This window comes from Protopterus annectens, chromosome 5.part1 (genome assembly GCF_019279795.1).
Source record: "Protopterus annectens isolate FY-2018-M chromosome 5.part1, PAN1.0, whole genome shotgun sequence".
Classification (NCBI taxonomy): domain Eukaryota; kingdom Metazoa; phylum Chordata; order Ceratodontiformes; family Protopteridae; genus Protopterus; species Protopterus annectens.
The window spans coordinates 795,866,735-795,886,292 of record NC_056736.1 but is presented as its reverse complement, the minus strand read 5'-3'; the positions used below and the strand labels follow the sequence as shown (position 1 = coordinate 795,886,292).

The following is a 19,558-nucleotide window of genomic DNA, read 5'->3' as shown; positions in this document are numbered from 1 at the left end:
TGAATGGCTGAGATATTCATCTGTTAAAGTGTAAGTACATTAGAAATTACAGAGAAGGAGATTGTTAGTAGTGTTGATGTACTTAAGAGATGGTATAAGATGTGGGAATTATGAAAAGTAGGAAGAACACCTCATGAATAGGGTGATGCAATACTAAAACCAAGGGGAATTGCCTTTTTGGTTAAGGTTGATTAAGGAATGAAGGATGCTGGTGTCCTAATACAGTGCTTCAACTCCCAGATATGTCAAGGGAGGAGAGGGATGTGAGAATGGAACAGTTTGGTAGGTGGGTTTTATTTATAATATATTTTAACCTGCCAAGAGCAGGCTATGATGTTCAGATAGTGAGGGAACGAGGGAGAAGTGGTTGGCTGAGTTCTTGAATAATGAGAGGTCTAGAAAGGTTGTGTGTGATTGTATTTGAAAGAATTGAATTCTACGTTTTGCTAACTGAGATGGAGGAGACTGAGTAATGCAGGTGGTGGGAAGTGTTACTCAGCAGTAATCATCTCATGGTGGGGTTTAGGCTCAAGGGAAGTTTGGAAGCAAAGGAGAAAAAACATGATGTTGGATTTTAGGAGTATGGATTATGCTAAGCTGGGAGAAAAGGTCAGGTACAAGTTAAGAGACTGGAGACAAACTGAGGGGTTTACCAAGCCATGGGAAGGATTCATGGATAGACTACACTGGGCTTTGAGCAAATGTTAAAGGAGAAGGCAAAAGGAAAGAAAGTTGACTCACATAGTAGATTAATTTGAACTTAGTGATTATGGCAGAACTTGGCTTATAAGAGATGGTGGTGATGAGAAAAAGTGAGATTACAATGAAGCAAAAAAAAAGGGTAGTAAAGTCAGTGAAGGGAGCAAAGGCATAAATGAAAATGTACTTGGCACATGTTGCCAGGAAGGGAATGAGGTATTTTTAGGTAAAATGCTGAAATGAGGTAGTAAGTAACAGATTTGACCAGGATGAATAAGAAATGTGTGGTAGATCATAGAAGATAGGGTAGAAGTACGAGAACTGAACAAATGTTGTACCTTGACCTTCAAGAACGAAATGAAGTGAAAGGTGCCAGACTGAGAGTGAGCTAGACCAGAACAAGAAAGAAGAGTGGATAGAAACCGGAAAAGGGAGAGGTAAAGTAAGGCATAGACCCAGAGATGCTACCAGCTGAAGTCCTAGGGAATCCAGCCAGTGTGCTGCTGGATTCTCTGACAAAATTTCTGCTGATCTCAGCTAGCACAGAAGTGTGTGAGGAGTGGGAGATGGCAGGAGTTGTTTTACTGTATGGGGTTTGAAGTTTACAGCTGATAATTCACACCAGGTTTGTGTTTGTGGTATCCCATCTGTAGTACTTTGTATTTTTTCCACACTGAACACAGCTCCCATCTTTCCAACACTTGTAACAGCCTTTTTAAGTTCTTCAGTAGATCTCCTGTACTGCTTGGTCATTCGCAAATAGGCTGAATCTCTTCCTTATTCCATGAGATTTTCTGAATTGCCTACATATATTTGTATTGTAGCATAATGGACACATGACCAACTTCTCCAGTACTCCACTTGTCATTTGCAGTTTTCCCAACAATATGCCTTTCACCGAAACTTTCTGTTACTTACCCTTCAGCAGTGCCATAGTTCAGTTATTTGTGTATTGGTCCTTTCCAAGTCTTGCTGTTTCCCTGTCAGCCAACTAAATTGAACTGAGTCAAAGATGCTACTCAAATCAAGGAAGACTATGTCTTCTGGTACTCCCCTGTCAAATTTGCCAGTAAACACATCACAAAAATAGTTTGACACCTCCTCCTGTCCATGAACCTGTGTTGGTTGTCTTAGAGATTGTTTTACTGTAGGAATGCAGTCAGCTTTTGCTTTAAGATCTTCTCCCTGACTTCCCCAACATAACTTTAAGGCTAGGCAGGACATGCTTCCCACACGGCCCTGCTTGAATCATTTAATGTCTTCTGTTTTGTAGTTATTTGATACTTTGTTTTTCAGTGAAAGAATTGTGTTGATCTGTTTAATTTTTCTTTTTCCTTTTCTGTATGACACATCAGGAAACAATCCTTAACATAATTTGCATATTTTCTTGGTTGATACCTTGGTAAGCAAATGTTTCATAAATTAATGTGAATCGATACTTGCAGTTGCTCCCCACTTTATTGGAAGCAACATTTAATTTGCATTTATATTTCAGATTAACTAAATCCATTTCAGTCACCCTCGTTTCAAATGTTATTGATATTTTCTTAGTTTATTATAATCAGTGATGTATTCAATGTGTGCTAAGCTGTGTTCAGCAGGTTTTTTTTTTGTTTCTTTGTTTTTTGTGTGTTGAATAAGTGGAAATGTGCATTCTTTGTTTAAAAACAGAATGCCATTTTGTGAGTCAAAGACCTACGTTTGGTTGTCAGCAAGATTCTTGCAGTTAGGCAGTGTGAGCACAAAACATATAATTTTGCTGTTTTCAGAAAGTTAACATAGTGTTTTGATTAAATTATATTTCTAGACTGTGCCAGTTTATGAATTAGTTGAAGCACATGGATATATCTACTTAAAGAGCAGTTGCTCACAGTGCCTGTGGTTTGCTGGTATGCTGTGGTATCAGTGTGTGAAAGAAACATTTAATGCTTTGCCATAGTTGTCACACTGTGTTATTGAAAAATCTTTTTAGATCCCAAAACCAGCATACTGCTAATGGTGTTTTCTTTTTTGGATATCTGCAGGCAATCATTGATACAGTTGGCAACCTGCTGAGGCTAGAAGCTCTACAGTCCTGGAAAGACATGAATTCAACAGAGCAAACACATACAGCAACAATGTTACTTGATACCTTAGAAGAAGGTGCCTTTGTCCTTGCTGATAATCTGAAAGAGCCCAGTCGAGTCACAGTGCCCACAGACAATATAAGTAAGTAGTGTGCTGTATGATTATCATAATGTTAGTGTGTATAGAACTTGACATCTTGAACAAGCGCAGATGTGCTGATCTGTAAAAAGAATAGGAAATAATGGTGCTTTTTCTCTTTTCAGTATGTTTTCCCTGAGAAGTTTAGAACTGTACAGAACATATTATTTATTCAGCAGGAGCTGACTCTAGTTAGGCTCAGGGCAAAAACTGACACTGTAGGCCTGTCACATCCTATTTAGTTAACTCCCTTGGTTGCTAAATGGGAAAGGGTTGAAATGCTTAAGCGTACATATTGAGGGAGTCAGCACTGTTGGAAGGAGAGCAAACATCATAGTCATTAGAATATGCTCTGCCACAGGGAGTCTGTTTATTCAAGACTGCATAAAACATTTCAGAAAACAGGACAGCATTTCTAGTACAGAATTTTATAGTCACAGTAGAAAATGACAGAAAGCATGTTTGTTAAAAGTTTGGTAACCTGCAGCTACTTAGAGGATTGGAAAAGATGGATCAAGGGAAATATTTTAAATTGGATCATGAGGCTAGAATATCTAACATGTAATGAGGTAGTAGAAATTATAGGTAACTGCAATGCAGCATTCAACACAAACAGTGATATTCCAATGCATTACATTCCCAAAGGAAATAGGACATGATAAATCATTTTAGTGCAAGTCTGATCAGTTTGTACTGAAAAACATCAACAGATAGAGCAGTCAGTTTGCTAAGGATGAAAATTACCATGCTCCAAAGAACACGCTGATTACCCAGTCTTTGCATCCTTTTAGTTTTGTGTTATGGATAGCATTACATTTTTGCATGCCAGAGTACAGCTTTCTCATGTTTCATTCTGTTCACTTTTATTAATTAATTACGCTATTTAATGGCTGCTGCAGCAGCCCTAGTGCCTAGAACTTAAAAATGCTGCTTTATTTTTCCATTAATCGGCTCTGTGCTGAAACTAAAACCTAGCACTGTTTCTGATTACTTTCACTGTAAATATTGTTCTTTACATCCAAGCAGCTTGGTTTAAACTGTTAATGTCAGCATTTTGAAACATCCTTTATGCATCAGTCCTTGAAATGTTATTTTATCGGATACAGGAATTAAGAATTGCTGGTTGTGGTCTCAGTAACTCTATGTTTGTGCTTGTATACCCTTGGAAGTAGCTGAAGTAATCTTGTCCATCCATCTGCAATGACGTATCCTTAGAAAAAGTGGAAGACAGATTTCTAGCAATATTACATTTAGTTGTGCATATATGAAGAAGAGAAAGAATATGAATTTTCTTGTATAGTCTTTTGTGACTATGTAATTTTGCGGTCCTTGTCTGAAGCCATATATATGAGAAGAGGAGTTTGATAAGTAATATGAGAGGGAAATGCAAATGACAGAAAGGAGAATAAAAAAAGGTGCATCTAAAATTATGAAAACAGACAGATGTGAATGAAAGGACGGATGGCTGTAGAGACAAAGAAAAGGATATGAAGAGGATTAAGCTCTAGGATAATGGAGTTGGATCTTGCAGGAGAGGCCTTTTGTGTTAATATGGGTAGGTATTTTATAAACTTGATATTTAGGAGTTAGCTTTGAATTCGTACATTAAAGATAAAGTAATAGATGTAAATATGAAGGCATTCTTATTGTAGAGTTGAAAAAAAATAATTATAAATTAGGAAAAACTGCTGAGGTCCCTTGGATGTAAATGTAAAGAAAGAACATTTCTGTACTAGCGGAATGAGGCTGGAGCACCATCAGTAGTACCGATTACTCCTTGCATAAAGATCTGATGATAATCGTCGGAATGATGAATTGTCACAGCAAAAGCAACAGATTTGCATTTCTCCAAAATCCATTGGCTGCTGCCTTGTCTTTGATTTTTTATATGTATTCTTCATTTACAAAAATTTTCTAGAGGATGTAATAAACACAGTGATGGGTATGGAAAGAGAAGGTATATTCATTCACAAAACTGAATGAAGACATAGGAACAGGTAAATAGCAAGAAACATTGATGCTAAATTTGGAAAAAAATACTTCGAATGAGGCTCCCTTTGTTTAAATTGGTTTTCCTAGCATTAAATGTGAGGGAATATTTATTTTTTAAGGAACAGTTGACAAGTAAGTGAAGAAAAAGTGGTCAAGATCCAGCTCACCTTTGCTGGACAGGGTAGGGAATAGGGTGAGTAGATGCATCCCCCCCATGGCAGAAAGAGAATTAGATGGAACACATCTAGGAATTATCCGAGACATGTAAAATATGTTAGGAAGGAGTGTGCATACATTCCATGATGGCAAGGTTTTATAATGGGGAAGAATAAAATCTCCAGATTGTTTTCAACTTTGTCCTGCTCCCCTTTGTAAGGAAATCATTTCATATCTTTTACCGTGGTGTCTGCCACAGGAGGCTACAGAATACGGAGAGAATGGGCACATGAGTCAAAATGGTAGTTGAGTATCCCTTTTCCCCTGTGAAATCTTTCATTGCCATAGAAACAAATTTGAGCTTATCCTTATGAGACTAAGCATGTGGTCAGTGTTGTGGGTATCTGGACAGTTGTCCTGACTGACAGTTACAAGGACATGACTGACTACAAAACAGACAACAAAAAAGCAGCAACAAAAAAGGGAAACACACATCACAGAACCAGACATGACTCCATGTAAAAGGAATACATGATCAGTTATATTTCATTTACAATATATGTTTTACTTTACCCCTCTGAGTTATTGTATGTATAATTTGTTTATATGACTGTTCAGGTAATTATTTTTGGGAGTGGTCTTCATTTGATAGTGAATAGAATCAAAATATTGACAGATATCAAGGCCAGCAGAAATTCAGTATTTCTAAAAGCAAAAAACATTGAGCGTTCTAGCGACTGAATTTTCCCCCACATGGCCCTTAACTAGCTGCTTACTGTGTCTTTCCTACTACACATATTGCCATGGCTGCCATTGCCTCTAAAGTAAAAGCATTACATCATCAGTATGACAGCCACCCTCCTCACAAACATGCAGTCTTATACCATCTTTTCATTATCCGTTAACCTTCCAGCAAATTCCCTTTCACTTTCTGTATGCAGTGTGTTGGCACATCAGAGTGCGTAGTACATAAACTGGATATCAAACAACTACATCTTGTGAAGACCATCTTAAAACAATTTAGAGCAAAGAGTGAAACCAACTTGATGGTTAGATTAAATGTTCAAATGAGCAACAAATGATATATTCTAAATGGATATTTGTTCATGTTGTATTTTCCACCATGTAATCATATTATTATTGCTACAGTTTTATTATTTTTTAGAAGTCTAATAGTTACCTTTAAGATATACTGAAGCTGGCAAGTCTTTTTTTACAATTCAAGCCTTTTCTTACAGTTCAGGCAGTGTATTTTGCTTCACACAAAAGCTATAATGAGTTTCTAAACAGAGCAATAAAGGTAAAGTTAAGTAATTTAAAGTAAGATTTGCTCAGATGACAGAAATCATTTTTTTTTATTTTTGTTTATGGGATAGATAGACCACTCTACTTTATTAACTGCTTATAGGCATGACTCACAAGCATTCAAGTAACATAGAAGTTTAAACACTGTAAAACAAGATTTTATATTGTGTTTTGAGAACAAGTGTATAGTAAGTGAAATGTATTAATGTAAAGGCCTAAGGTATTTTTCATTTTCTGATATAGTTATATTTTACTAGATCTACTTTCATTAAATCAACCTCAAATGGTAGAGACTCACAAAGTCATAAAAAAATACATAAAAAATAAATAAAATAAACAAAAAAAACATGCTCCCAACATGTCCTGCTAGTTATGAATAACGACTTCAAGCCCTCAAACAGAAGGAAAATGACAAGATTTCACTCCTGTTGTATCCCTGTCCCCTAAATCAAATGCCAGCATACTTCAGTGAGCTGCTATTTTGAAGAAAAATGCAGTTCACAAAATGTTCACTATACCCCACATGTGACAAAATGCACTGAACGCATATATAAACTATGCAAAAGTACTGGAAAGGAAAATGGAAAGGTCTGTAAATGAAAGTGGGGTAAGATCAAGCAGTGTATGTGCATCCCATGCAAGAACTCATCTCATGGCTGACTGTAAACTTTGAGTTACTCTTTAATAGACAAGAACCAGGTGGCACTTGGGGACAAACCCTTTACTACTAACTCCATAGTTTCTCTGCTGTGGAGAAAAGAGAAGCACCCTGCTAGGGTGAAACAAGTATCACATACACAGCGTAATCATGCAGTGTAGCACACAAACATAAGAATAACTGGGGACTGTCTGCTTTGGAAATTTAGGATTAGGGAGATGATATTCAACGGAATAGTTTACATCAGCTGGTATGACTCTTGCCGTAGATATCTGATAATCTCTTTTACGTATAACAAGTGTATGCAGGATTAAGAAAATGGAAACTATGACTACATAGTATGACAGTGTCTCAAAGCAGCAGTATATACAGACTGCCTGTTGAGTCTTGCACATTAAAATATGTTGACAACCACTTAATGGCACATCTAACTGCTAATAACGAAGTATAATATATTTTGTGAACATATGAGTTTGCAATGCAGCTTTTCTTGGGTGACATTTTGTGGAATGGCCTGTTGATTCCGGATATTGGTGAATGAACCATTTTATGACATTGCTTCCTTAATACATTTTTACAAGGGGCTTTCACCAGTTATTACACTGGAGGTAGCGGAACTGTGGAGATTAGGAAGCAGTCAGTATAAATAGTACTGATTCAAGCCAAGTGCTTTAAGAGTGTTGTTATAACAAGTTTTTGAATCTCAATAGGTTAGTTTGTTGTCCGATGTTGGTAAGGATAGAATTCTTTGTTATGGAGACATAATTTGAGTACAAAGACACTCCCAATAAAGTTGTGGGTTTTACTTATGGTGAATAGGGACTTGTCCATGAAGCACAATAATCATGCAGGGTATAAGTTTCCATTAAGGTTTCCAGTGCAGGACAATTTTGTGGTTTGTAGATTGTATTATGTACAGTTTCTAACTAGTCCAGAAGTTCTAGACAGCTTAACAGTTTTAAGGCCAGGCAGTGTCTTGGTGTTTGTCATACTTACAGAGTTACAGTGAGGCAAAGAGTAATGGTCAGTGTTGGGTCCATTGTAGTAAACGTTGGGGCAGAGTTTTTGATCTTTGATCTTCCTAAATCAAACTATACCATATACATTTAAGAAATACAAAGCCTAAAATAAATTTAAAAAGTATCTTGATAACATAATACAATTTAAAATAATTCTGAAAGAGCTTGATAGCTACATGACTGTGCATATATGTATGTAAACTGTGTGTTCTCTACCGCTAAGGTTTTAGATGTAATGATCACTTTGAGTACTAAATAGAAATAATAAAAGAATAAGACTATAACATTAAAAGACGTGTTAAAAATGAGCAATATATTGACTAAGAACTTATGCTGTTTAAGACGTTTTCCAAATCAGTATTTATTTGTGATGTTCTGCTTCTTTAGCATTGATTCTTACAGCTGCTACCTAAGATGATCTTTTGTGTCATGTGTATGTGTGCATGCATGCACGTGGTTTGCTTTTTTTTTTTTTTTTTTTAAACTGGCCCATTTTTGAGGAAGTATGTTTCATTCTTTCATTGCTTAGCTTGATAAAAGTTAGAGTACATAAAATGAATCAAAGTAGTTTAAAATATTCTTAAGTAGAACTTATTTGACCTACAGCTACAGCTGCTTCAGCTTCATTTGCTTCTGGCTGTTACTTGCTACACATTTGGAGTGAATGCATATTTTAGATTATTAAGTTAAAGTTGTGGTGTGTAACAGGTGAAAATGAAAAGGAGGAGCTAAAGCTGTAGTCCACATCTTGAAGGGTCTTGTCTATACTTAAATGGTTAAGTAAGCCCACTTCTGTGGTATGAAGAGAGTTAAAACCCTGACTGTGACCCAGGCAGTCAGAGTTTAAGTAATGGCTTATTTGCCAGAAGAGCAGGGTTGCGGAGGGTTGGAGTAAGTGGCTGACACCTGCTCACACATTCTGAGAGGAAAGCAAAGATGATTTTGATCTGATTTTCTGCCACCAGCAAATGGAGACTTTCATGCCACAAAGACAGAGGGATGTGGACTTAATGCTACCATGCCTTTTACAATAACCCTCATTAGCATGTGGATGGAAGCATGTATATGCATGGTGAGGGTAAAGTGCTTCCTTGCAGTGACATGAGTGCCCATATTAAACACTCAGGGATAGAGCATGGTCCATCACAAATGTCAGTTTAGGCTGCATTGATAGATGTGGCCAATGGCACAAAACGCCTCTCTCCCTGCCTATATGATGGCCTCACCCATCAGCTGTTGTCTCTGTACCGAGGACTTGCCCTTGGAAAGAGAATAAAAGAAGTACAAAAATAAAAAGGATGAGGTGTTGTGGTCAACAAGCACAGAGGGGAAAGAGCACCTGCGGTTAAAAAAAACAAACTTTAAGCTGATAAAAAGTTATCACTGGCTAGGAACTACAAACAATTAATTAGTTGTTATAAGAAACTAGTTTCTTTTGAATGCAATTATTTTAACTAGTAGATAAATATTTTATCAATTTAAAGTTGTGCCTCAGGATCATATTAAGTTTGTTGAGTTTATATATTTAATACAATTTGAAGACTGAATGTTTGATTGGGAAAACATGCAACACTGAATATTTGTCATCTGCCTCTTTGAAACCCTTACAAAGAGTAATGACTATTTTTTCCCCTGTCTTCTTTCACTTTTTGGCTTATCTGCAAACCAACCAGTTTTAGAGGTTGCTGTTCTTAGTACAGATGGCCAGGTGCAAGACTTTAAATTTCCCCAGGGCAGTACTACAGGAAACTCAATCCAGCTTTCTGCCAGCACCGTCAAACAGAACAGCCGAAATGGTAAGTCTTTGGCATCTACAGTAAAATCCTTTTTCCAGATTACAGCTAAACATGTTTAACATTTAGACGTTAACCTTTTTAATCTTAGATGTTTAAAAGCTTTTCTTTCCAAACTTGCCAACAGGTTATTTTGACGTTCCTGTAATTCTGTTTATCTGCAAGTATTTTTTTGTGAAAGCCTATATAGCATTCATTTTTTTCTAAGTATGGAAGAAAATTGCTTTACGTTCTGGGATTGGATAAAGATTTTTTCACTTACACTTGTCATTGCTATGCTTTTATGTTGTATTGATAGCTTAATGGTGCAATCAGATAATTTTTGAAAACTGTTTTTTTGTAATCTCTGCAAGAAGCTTGCCTTTGTACTTCGGAAGTCCTTGAGACTGAGTATAGCATAGTATAGTATAATGAAAGATATGGCCTAACAAAAATGTTGTTCCTTGTTATGAGATTATAAAGTGTGTCTGTGACAAATGGATGTAATTGGTAGTTGTCAACATGTAAGGGATGTACATAGAAAGCTGGTGAGCATGATTGAGGCAATGCACTCCATCTTGGATGGAAGAACTATCCTTGATGTCTGCACCTGATCTGACTTGTCTTTGGGCAGTGTCAGTCAGAAGAATGTGAGGAGTATTTTCTGTAGAATGCTGAACAGGGAGACATGAAAGACAGTGGAAAAGTCCTTTGCCACACGATCAGCCTTTACAAAACCTGTACAGGAAAAAACCTGAAGTGGATAGAGTTTCAGGCACTGATTTTTATCTTTATTGCTGCTGCTTCCTAGCACTGCAAACAGACATCCTTTTACAGCAGTGGCTTATTAAAACCCCAGGAATAAGAAAATACATTTTAAAACTTGTTATAGTTTGGTAAGTAAACAGTTATGTGAGACAGAAGTGAGTCTTGCTACACTTAAAGCATGATAGGTTAAAACAATGGCCATCCTAATCAGGGAGAAAAAAAGGAAATCCAAGCTGTGTTTTTGCAGACCTGCTTGATTTCAGTTTAGGTTGTAAGAAATGACAGGATGTGAACCGTAGTTTTGCAGCACACATGTTAATGCATAGGCATGTAGGCATAACCCTAATGATATTCCTTTGAGCATTTCTTAATACTATAATGCACGGAGAAGATTTTTTTAAGTGGGTACCCCTTGTGTCATTAGCCTGGGTATGTACTTCTATTTAGTGGCATTAGACTTATGTTGGTGGAGCTACTACTGACTTCAGTTCACTTTCAGCCATTGACTCCATCATCCTTTTGGGGCACACCACCACCATGGAACAAGTCCCTGTTGAATCCTCTCTGGACGAGGTCCTGGAATCCAGTCAGAGCTGCAAGGGTACCACAGGGTCCCAAACCTAGGGTACATATCCATACTCTGTCCGTCACTGGACATGGTCCCAGCCTTTTCCTAGAGAGCAAGAAGTGGCTCGGTAGCATCACCGTACTGCAACTTGTTCTGTGGTTGCAGTACAAGGAAGGTACTATAAGCTCCACTGTCCTCTGTGCATACGTATAGTGTCCAAGAGGGTGGTGTGCAGTGAGCTTGCAGTGTATCCACACCTCTAAGTATTATGCGGTCTTAGCCCCACCTTTTTTGTTTACAGCATCCCCATATGATCCACACTCATCACTGGGATTCTACCTATGAGATTTTTCTCAGAGACACACACACTGCCCAGAGACTTGTTTTCTGTACTTTAGTATTTCTGTCTGATCTTCTCCCACACTATCTCGAATAGGTGTCTGAGCTACTATTAAAGTTGAGATTACCTGGGTCATAATCAGGGTTTTATCATTCTACACCAGTGGAACTAATTTAGTTGGGAGAAGCTTACTGCAACTGTAAGCTATAAACTAGTGAGCACACATACAAACTTACATGCCCTCACATGCAGGCATGCACACACACTGGCCTTCAAAGTAGCAGTATGAGTGTGTGTGTGTGTGTGTGTGTGTGTGTGTGTGTGTGTGTGTGTGTGTGTGTGTGTGTGTGTGTATGTGTGTGTGTTTCTGGTCATCTGTTTCTGAAAAGTGACCTGTTTAGTTGTAAGAATCTAAACTTTCATTTAATTGCTTTCATGTTAACTTGAATGCAAAAATAACACAATGCTTAATGGGTGGTGAGTTAAAACATATAAAAAAATATGCATATGTATAGTGGATATAAAAAGTGTATACACCCCTGTTAAAATGCCATGTTTTTGTGATATAAAAAATGAGACCACAATAAATCATTTCAAAACGTTTCCCACCTTTAATGTGACCTATAACCTGTACAATTCAATTGAAAAACAAAAATCTGTTAGGGGAAAAATATAAAAAATAAAAAACGTACAATAAGCTGGTTACATAAGTGTGCACACCCTTAAATTAATACTTTGAAGCACCTTTTGATTTAATTACAGCATTTAGTCTTCTTGGGTACACAACTGCCATCAGTTAGAGACTCTAATTAACCCCAAATAAAGTTAAGCTGTCCTAGTATGATTTTACTGACATTTTCTCAGTTGCCTGCTACAGCAAAAGCCATGATTCGCAAAGAGCTTACAAAGCATCAGAGGGATCTCATTGTTGAAAGGTGTCAGTCAGGAGAAGGGTACAAAAAAATTTCCACAGCATTGGATATACCATGGAACACAGTGAAGACAGTCATCAAAAAGTGGAGAAAATATGGGACAACAGTGACGTTGCAAAGAACTTGACATCCTCCAAAAATTGCTGAAAAGACAAGATGAAAACTGGTCAGGGAGGCTGCCAAGAGACCTACAGCAACACTGAAGAAGCTGCAGGAATTTCTGGAAAGTACTGGTTGTGTATGACATGTGACAACAATCTCCCATATTCTCCATATGTCTGGACTATGGGGTAGGGTTGCAAGACGGAAGCCTTTTCTTTCAGAGAAAAACATCCAGGCCCGGCTAAAGTTTGCAAAACAATACATCAAGTCTCCCAAAAGCATGTGGGAAGATGTGTTATGGTCTGATAAGACCAAGGTTGAACATTATGGCCACAATTCCGAAAGGTACGTTTGATGCAAAAACAGCACTTCACATCACCAAAAAAACACCATCTCCACAGTGAAGCATGGTGGTGGCAGTATCATGCTTTTGGGTTGCTTTTCTTCAGCTGGAATTGGTGCTTTAGTCAAGGTGGAGGGAATTATGAATAGCTCCAAATACCAGTCATTTTTGGCCCAAAACCTTCAGGCTTCTGCTAGAAAGCTGAAGATGAAAAGGAATTTCACCTTTCAACAGGACAATGACCCCAAGCATACATCCAAATCAACAAAAGAATGGCTTCATCAGAAGAAAATTAAAGTTTTGGAATGGCTCAGCCAGAGCCCAGACCTAAATCCAATAGAAAATCTGTTGGGTGACCTAAAGAGGGCTGTGCACAAGAGATGCCCTTACAATCTGACAGATTTGGAGCACTTTTGCAAGGAAGAGTGGGCAAATATTACCAAGTCAAGATGTGCCATGCTGATAGACTCCTATCCAAGAAGACTGAATGCTGTAATTAAATCAAATGGTGCTTCAACAAAGCATTAGTTTAAGGGTGTGCACACATATGCAACCAGGTTATTGTACGTTTTGTATTTGTTATATTTTCCCCCTAAAAGACTTGTTTGTTTTTCAGTTGAATTGTTGAGGTTATAGGTCACAATAAAGGTGGGAAAAGTTTTGAAATGATTTAGTGTGGTCTCATTTTTGTATATCACAAAAACCTGGCTTTTTAACAGGGATGTGTACACTTTTTATATCCACTGTATACATGGAACAGGGAGTTATTCATACCTCTCAACTGTACAGATTTTTTTTACAGAATGTCCAGATTTTTACCTCATATTTTTGATCCATTTTTCATACAGTTTTGGTTTTCTAGAAAAATATTTGCAACTCTTTAAATACTGAAGACAGAAAATAGTGACAAGACGTTTAAGTTTCAAATTTCATTCCCTTCAAAACATTCCTGCTAACTTAAAACCTATTGTTCTATCAACTTTCTAAGTTGGTAAGAACAATATTTAAAAATGTCCCTACTTTTTTTTATGGCTTTGTCTAGATTTTGTGATCTAAGAGGCTGAGAGGTAATTTGTATTAAATTAAATGTTTGGTAATGTGGGTTTTTAGAATGCAGTTGTGGGTCATGTACCAAGGTGCTTCACTTGACAGGATCAGTTATTTCATTTATTATACCAAGATCTACATGTATTACATTCATGCATTCATTTGCATTTGATTTTCACATTCTTTTTAATGATGCAATTTTGGATTTTTTTGTACACCTTACATTTGGCTTCCTTGCTATTCTTCTGTCACAAACCACCCAACACACTCTGTGCCAGTGTGCTGCAGCCCCTCTAACTCTAGCTTTGACCTCCTCATTCAGACTTCCCTTTTCCTCAACCACTGCTCCCAGATACTTGACAGTATTAACCTGATGTCCTTCATGGATGCATCTGCAGTCATAACAAATGGGTTGTCCTGTCGCCAGGCAGCCCTTCGGTCAGCCGGATTCCAAAGTCTGGGTCCGGCTTCGGCTGATGTCGCACTTCACCCGACGTCATCTCTGCTGGTCTTCGGGTATAAAGGCATCAGCCGACGCCATTTTCCTCAGTCTTTCTTGCCGTGGCTCAAGCAGAAGCTGTTCGCAAGTGCCGGTCGGTCAGATCCAGAGATTACTACTACCGAATACTACTTCAAGACTTCTAAAAGCTAAGTACCCCGTTGGGGACTCTTTCTTGCCTCAGCCGATGTCAGAAAAAGTCAATAACTGTTTAACTTGTGGGAAACAAATACCTCATAAAGATTTCCACTCTTACTGTTTGCCTTGCTTAGGCCCAGACCACGACGTAGCAGCCTGTTTGGCCTGCGCTTCCTTCAACCGACGAACGCTTAGGCGTCGGTCGGAGTTTGCTGAACAGTTTTTCGGCTCAGATTTTGCGTACATTATGCCGTCGGATCCTCCGACTACCCAAATTGTTAAAAACGAAAGAAAAGACCGACACTCGCGGCCCGCGGTTTCGGCCGAAACCACGGTTAAGCAAGCCGCGAGTGTCTCGGTTTCGGCCGAAACCGAGAAAACTGGTCAATCTTCAGACGAATCCATGACTACTACTGAGGCTCCTGCTACCTTACCTGAATCAGCCTCAGAAATTTTGCCTACAACTGTGGTTCCTACTGATTTATCAGACACCATCCCTTTGGATATCTCTACCCCAGCACGTGGTGCTGCTAGGCCTCCTGCAGCCATGTCTATTAAGGCCTTTGCCAGGGCTAAAGCAGCCAAATCAGCTAAATCAGTGCCTGTTAAACCACCCTCACTCAGGCCCGCTTCTAGTTCACAAATGCTTACTCTGGCAGAAGATTTAATATCCTTAATTAGGGGATCCCAATCTCACCCAGACAGGGCCTCTCAGCCCCCAGAAAGAGACCTAGGGCAGAGCCCCGAGCCTGTGTCCTCTGATGATTCTGCGGATGACTCAGACATTACAGACCAGCCAGAGGCTCCTTTTTCCAATTATGAAGATTCAGATGCTGAAGAATCCATTCCAGCTGTCTCTCCACCAGAGGAATTCTCCTTTGGGGAAACCTTACATGCCATGAGAGAACAATTCCAATGGCAGGGACAAGATTTCTCTGATTCAAGAAAAAGGCTTAGGACTTTTCTGCACTTACCACAACATAGGCCCTTAGCTATACCTCCTGTCCTGTCTGTTGTGGACGATGCATTTAATGATGTCTGCACTGCACCTGATTCTTTACCTCCAGCCCCTGCCAAACCAGATAGATTTTACAGGGTGCCAGACACTCATCACCACCTATACAAGGCCCCACTAGCAGACCCCGAAACTATATCCCAGGGGCCTAAGGCAGTAGCCTCGACCACAGCAAAACCCTATTCCCTCTGAAAGGGAATCCAGGTCCTTAGAGAGATGGGGGAAAAAAGTCTACACCTCTGCTACTCTCTCAGCTAGAGCTTTAAACTGTCAGTTTCACATGATCCAATACCAAGAGTTTATGCTTGATCAGTTAATTAAAAAGCTGTCCTCTGATGAATCTTTAGATAAGAAATATGTATTAGAAATGGTGAATAACATCCAATAGGTTAGTAACTATTCTTTAAAATGTGGCTATGATGCACTGGAGGCTTCATTTAGATCAGCCATGACTGGCACAGTGATAAGAAGGCATGCATGGTTGAAAGAACAGGTCTTACCGGATCATGTTAAAGCTAAGCTGTTGGATGCTCCTATGGATAAGGCCAGTCTATTTGGGGAACCTGCCCAGCAGGTAATGAAGAAAATGGAAGAGAAGGCAAAATCTGTACAAACAGTTAAAGATTTCCTACAGGTTCAGCCCCCAAGGTTTAGCAGGAACTGGCCTGCCAAAAATTGGTCCTTTCCTGACTCCACAAGATCACAAAGGGGCAGGAACAGACGCTCTAGGGGCAGAAATCAATCCAGAGGAGGTACCTACAGAGGACGACAGTGGCAAGGCAATAACCGAGGCACAGACACAACCACTGCCACTGCAACCGGACAATCACAGTGACTTGGCTCTGTCTCCGCCTACCAGGGAGCAATTAGCAGCACCATTAGGCGGAAAGTTAGCCTTATTCTCGAAAAATTGGCATTATATCACAAAAGACAAGTGGATTTTGCAAACTATAGACCAAGGCTACCGGTTCCACTTCCACACGTTACCAGTAAAAAGAGGAATGCCAAACCTGCCCCCAAATCAAAAAATAGAAGCCCTGCACCAAATAGCGGAATTAATAAAAATGAGAGCTGTGGAAAGAGTACCAATAACAGAACAGGGCAAAGGATTCTACTCCAGACTCTTCCTAGTACCAAGAAAAGAGAAAAACTGGAGACCTATTCTCGACCTGTCCATCACATTCATCATTGTCCCAAAATTCAAAATGCTGACCCTACAGCAACTTCTTCCCATGCTGGGCAAGGAGTGTTGGCTGGTAACTCTAGATCTCAAGGAGGCATACCTGCACATCCCCATTCGACCAAATTGCAGAAGATACCTCAGATTTCTTGCAGGATCAGAGCATTATCAATTCTCAGCATTGCCCTTTGGCTTATCTACTGCGCCCAGAGTATTCACAAAATGCCTGGCATCAGTAATCGCTCACTGCAGAGTACAGGAAATCCAAATTTATCCATACCTGGACGACTGCCTGTTACAAGCGGACAACAAAAGCAAGCTGACAACAGATTTACAAAGGGTCATTTACTTGCTACAAGCCCTGGGATACACAGTCAATTTACAAAAGTCAAGGCTGATACCATCCCAGACAAGAACTTTCTTGGTGAATTGGACACAGTAAAACAGATGGCATTCCTAACTGCAGAAAAACAAAAAGAGCTTCCTCTTTACTTCTTGGCATTAACAAAGCAGAACAAACTGACAGCAAGAAAAGTTCTGCAGGCCTTGGGCTTCATGGCATCATGCATAATCTTGGTCCCACATGCCAGACTGCATATGAGAAAGTTACAGTGGTACCTAAAGAATTTATGGTCTCAACACAGGCACAGCTTAGAAACAGAAATACCACTAATCCCATGCTTAAAACAGGAGTTCCTATGGTGGGCTCGGGCATGCCAGTCAAACCCAGGCTTACCCTTCCACAACCTTTGAGCAAACCAAACCATCACAACGGATGCCTCAGACCTAGGATGGGGGCACACATGCTGGACAAATGCGTACAAGGACTGTGGACTCAGGACCAGCTACACCTGCACATAAACCAAAAAGAAATGCTGGCAGTAAAACTGGCAATCCTAAAATTCAGACCATTCCTCAAAGAAGGCCATTTGATGATAAGGACAGACAACACCACAGCCATGTGGTACATCAACAAACAGGGAGGCACTCATTCTTACCCCCTATGCAGAATGACTTTGGACCTTTGGAATCTGGCTCTCAGCTACAACATCCAGTTACAGGCAATATTTGTACCGGAAAAGAGAACACCCTAGCAGACATTTTAAGCAGAACCACCTCGGATGCTCACGAATGGATGCTACACCCGGACATCTTCAAGGCCATCATAAAGAAATGGGGAATGCCACAAATAGATCTATTCGCTTCCCCACTAAATCACCAGCTCAAAACATTCTGCACAAGGACATTCCACCCACTTGCATGGAAGGTGGACTCTCTATCCTTCAGCTGGAAAGGCCTGACAGCATATGCATTTCCACCTCTTCCCTTGATGCACAAGGTACTACTGAAAATCAAAGAGGAACGCCCAAGGATAATTCTGATAGCTCCGAACTGGCCAAGACAACACTGGTACCCATTGCTGAGGAGCATGTCTCGGGAGAAAATGTGGTCAATACCCTGATGCCTCTGATGTTAACTCAGAACAACTACAACATCATACATCCAAACCTAAAAACCTTGCAACTGACTGCCTGGAACATCACATAGCAGTAACTAACCCAGACCTTTCACAAAGGGTTAAAGACATTATCCTTGAAGCCCGCAGACCTTCAACAAGAAGGAACTATGCAGGAAAATGGAAAAGGTTCGTCATTTGGAGTACTGAAAGAGGAAAAGATGTGTCGAACATAGATATTGCTAACATTCTGGAGTACTTGGCAGAGCTTCTACATACAGGCCTGTCCTATTCCTCCATCAAGATACATGCATCAGCTATTTCAGCAGAATACAGCTTTGATCCTCCTGTCTTTTCACATCCTCTACTCAGGCAGTTCCTCAGAGGGATCAAGAATGTAAAACCTCCTAGGAAACCACCATTACCAGCATGGGACTTGAATTTTGTACTAGAAAAGTTGACACTTCCTCCGTTTGAACCAGCAGCAACAGCAGATCTACAACACCTGTCATGGAAAACTGCTTTCCTACTGGCTATTACTTCAGCAAGGAGGGTTTCGGAACTACAGGCCTTAATGGCAGTGCAACCCTTCCTAATCTTCCATCAAGATAGGGTGTCCATGAGAACTAATCCTACATTTATGCCTAAGGTGGTATCCAGAGTGTCTTTAAACCAGGCAATCCACCTACCTACCTTCTTTCCCAATCCACAAAACAGAGGTGAAAGAATAATGCATACCTTGGATGTACATAGACAGTTACGCTACTACCTGGACAGAACCAAAGGTAACAGAAAAACTGACCAGCTCTTTGTAGCCTATGCAACAGGAAGGGAAGGAAAAGCAATTTCAAAACAGACAATCTCCAAATGGATAGGAAATTGCATAAGATTCTGTTACTCCTACCATGGAAAATCAATTCCACAGAACATAAGACCTCACTCTACAAGGGCTACAGCCACTACCACAGCTTTCTTAAGAGGAGTGGCAACCAAGGACATTATTGAGGCGGCTACTTGGACCTCCGTGCATACATTTGCCAAGCATTATAATTTACCTCTATATTCTAGATCCCGAGCAGGGTTTGCCACTGCTGTACTGCAAGGGATCCTGACTACACCATAATTTTTATTCCTCCTCCCCTAGTTTAGCTATGGTATTCTACCCATTTGTTATGACTGTAGATGCATCCATGAAGGACATAGTACAGTTTTGTACCTACCATAAATGGAGATGTCCGAACTGGATAGCATCTGCAGTCAGGATTACCCTCCCTCCTTCCCCTCTGTGGTACTCCTAGGGTATTTACCCTCCTAATAGCTAGCTGGGGGGGGGGGAGTCTCTTATGGTGTATTTGTTTGTATAT

General features: G+C 39.6%; 1 protein-coding gene across 23 annotated transcripts in view; it reads left to right on the top strand.

Annotated features, from left to right (window-relative positions):
- Positions 1-19,558, top strand: part of ADGRL2 (adhesion G protein-coupled receptor L2) — a 1,061,651-nt gene that overhangs the window by 819,817 nt on the left and 222,276 nt on the right. For all 23 annotated transcript variants that reach the window (XM_044073413.1, XM_044073427.1, XM_044073415.1 and 20 more), the window contains 2 exons: positions 2,724-2,907; positions 9,708-9,830. In XM_044073413.1, the coding sequence (XP_043929348.1) occupies positions 2,724-2,907; positions 9,708-9,830 (307 nt within the window). The remainder of the gene's footprint in view (positions 1-2,723; positions 2,908-9,707; positions 9,831-19,558) is intronic.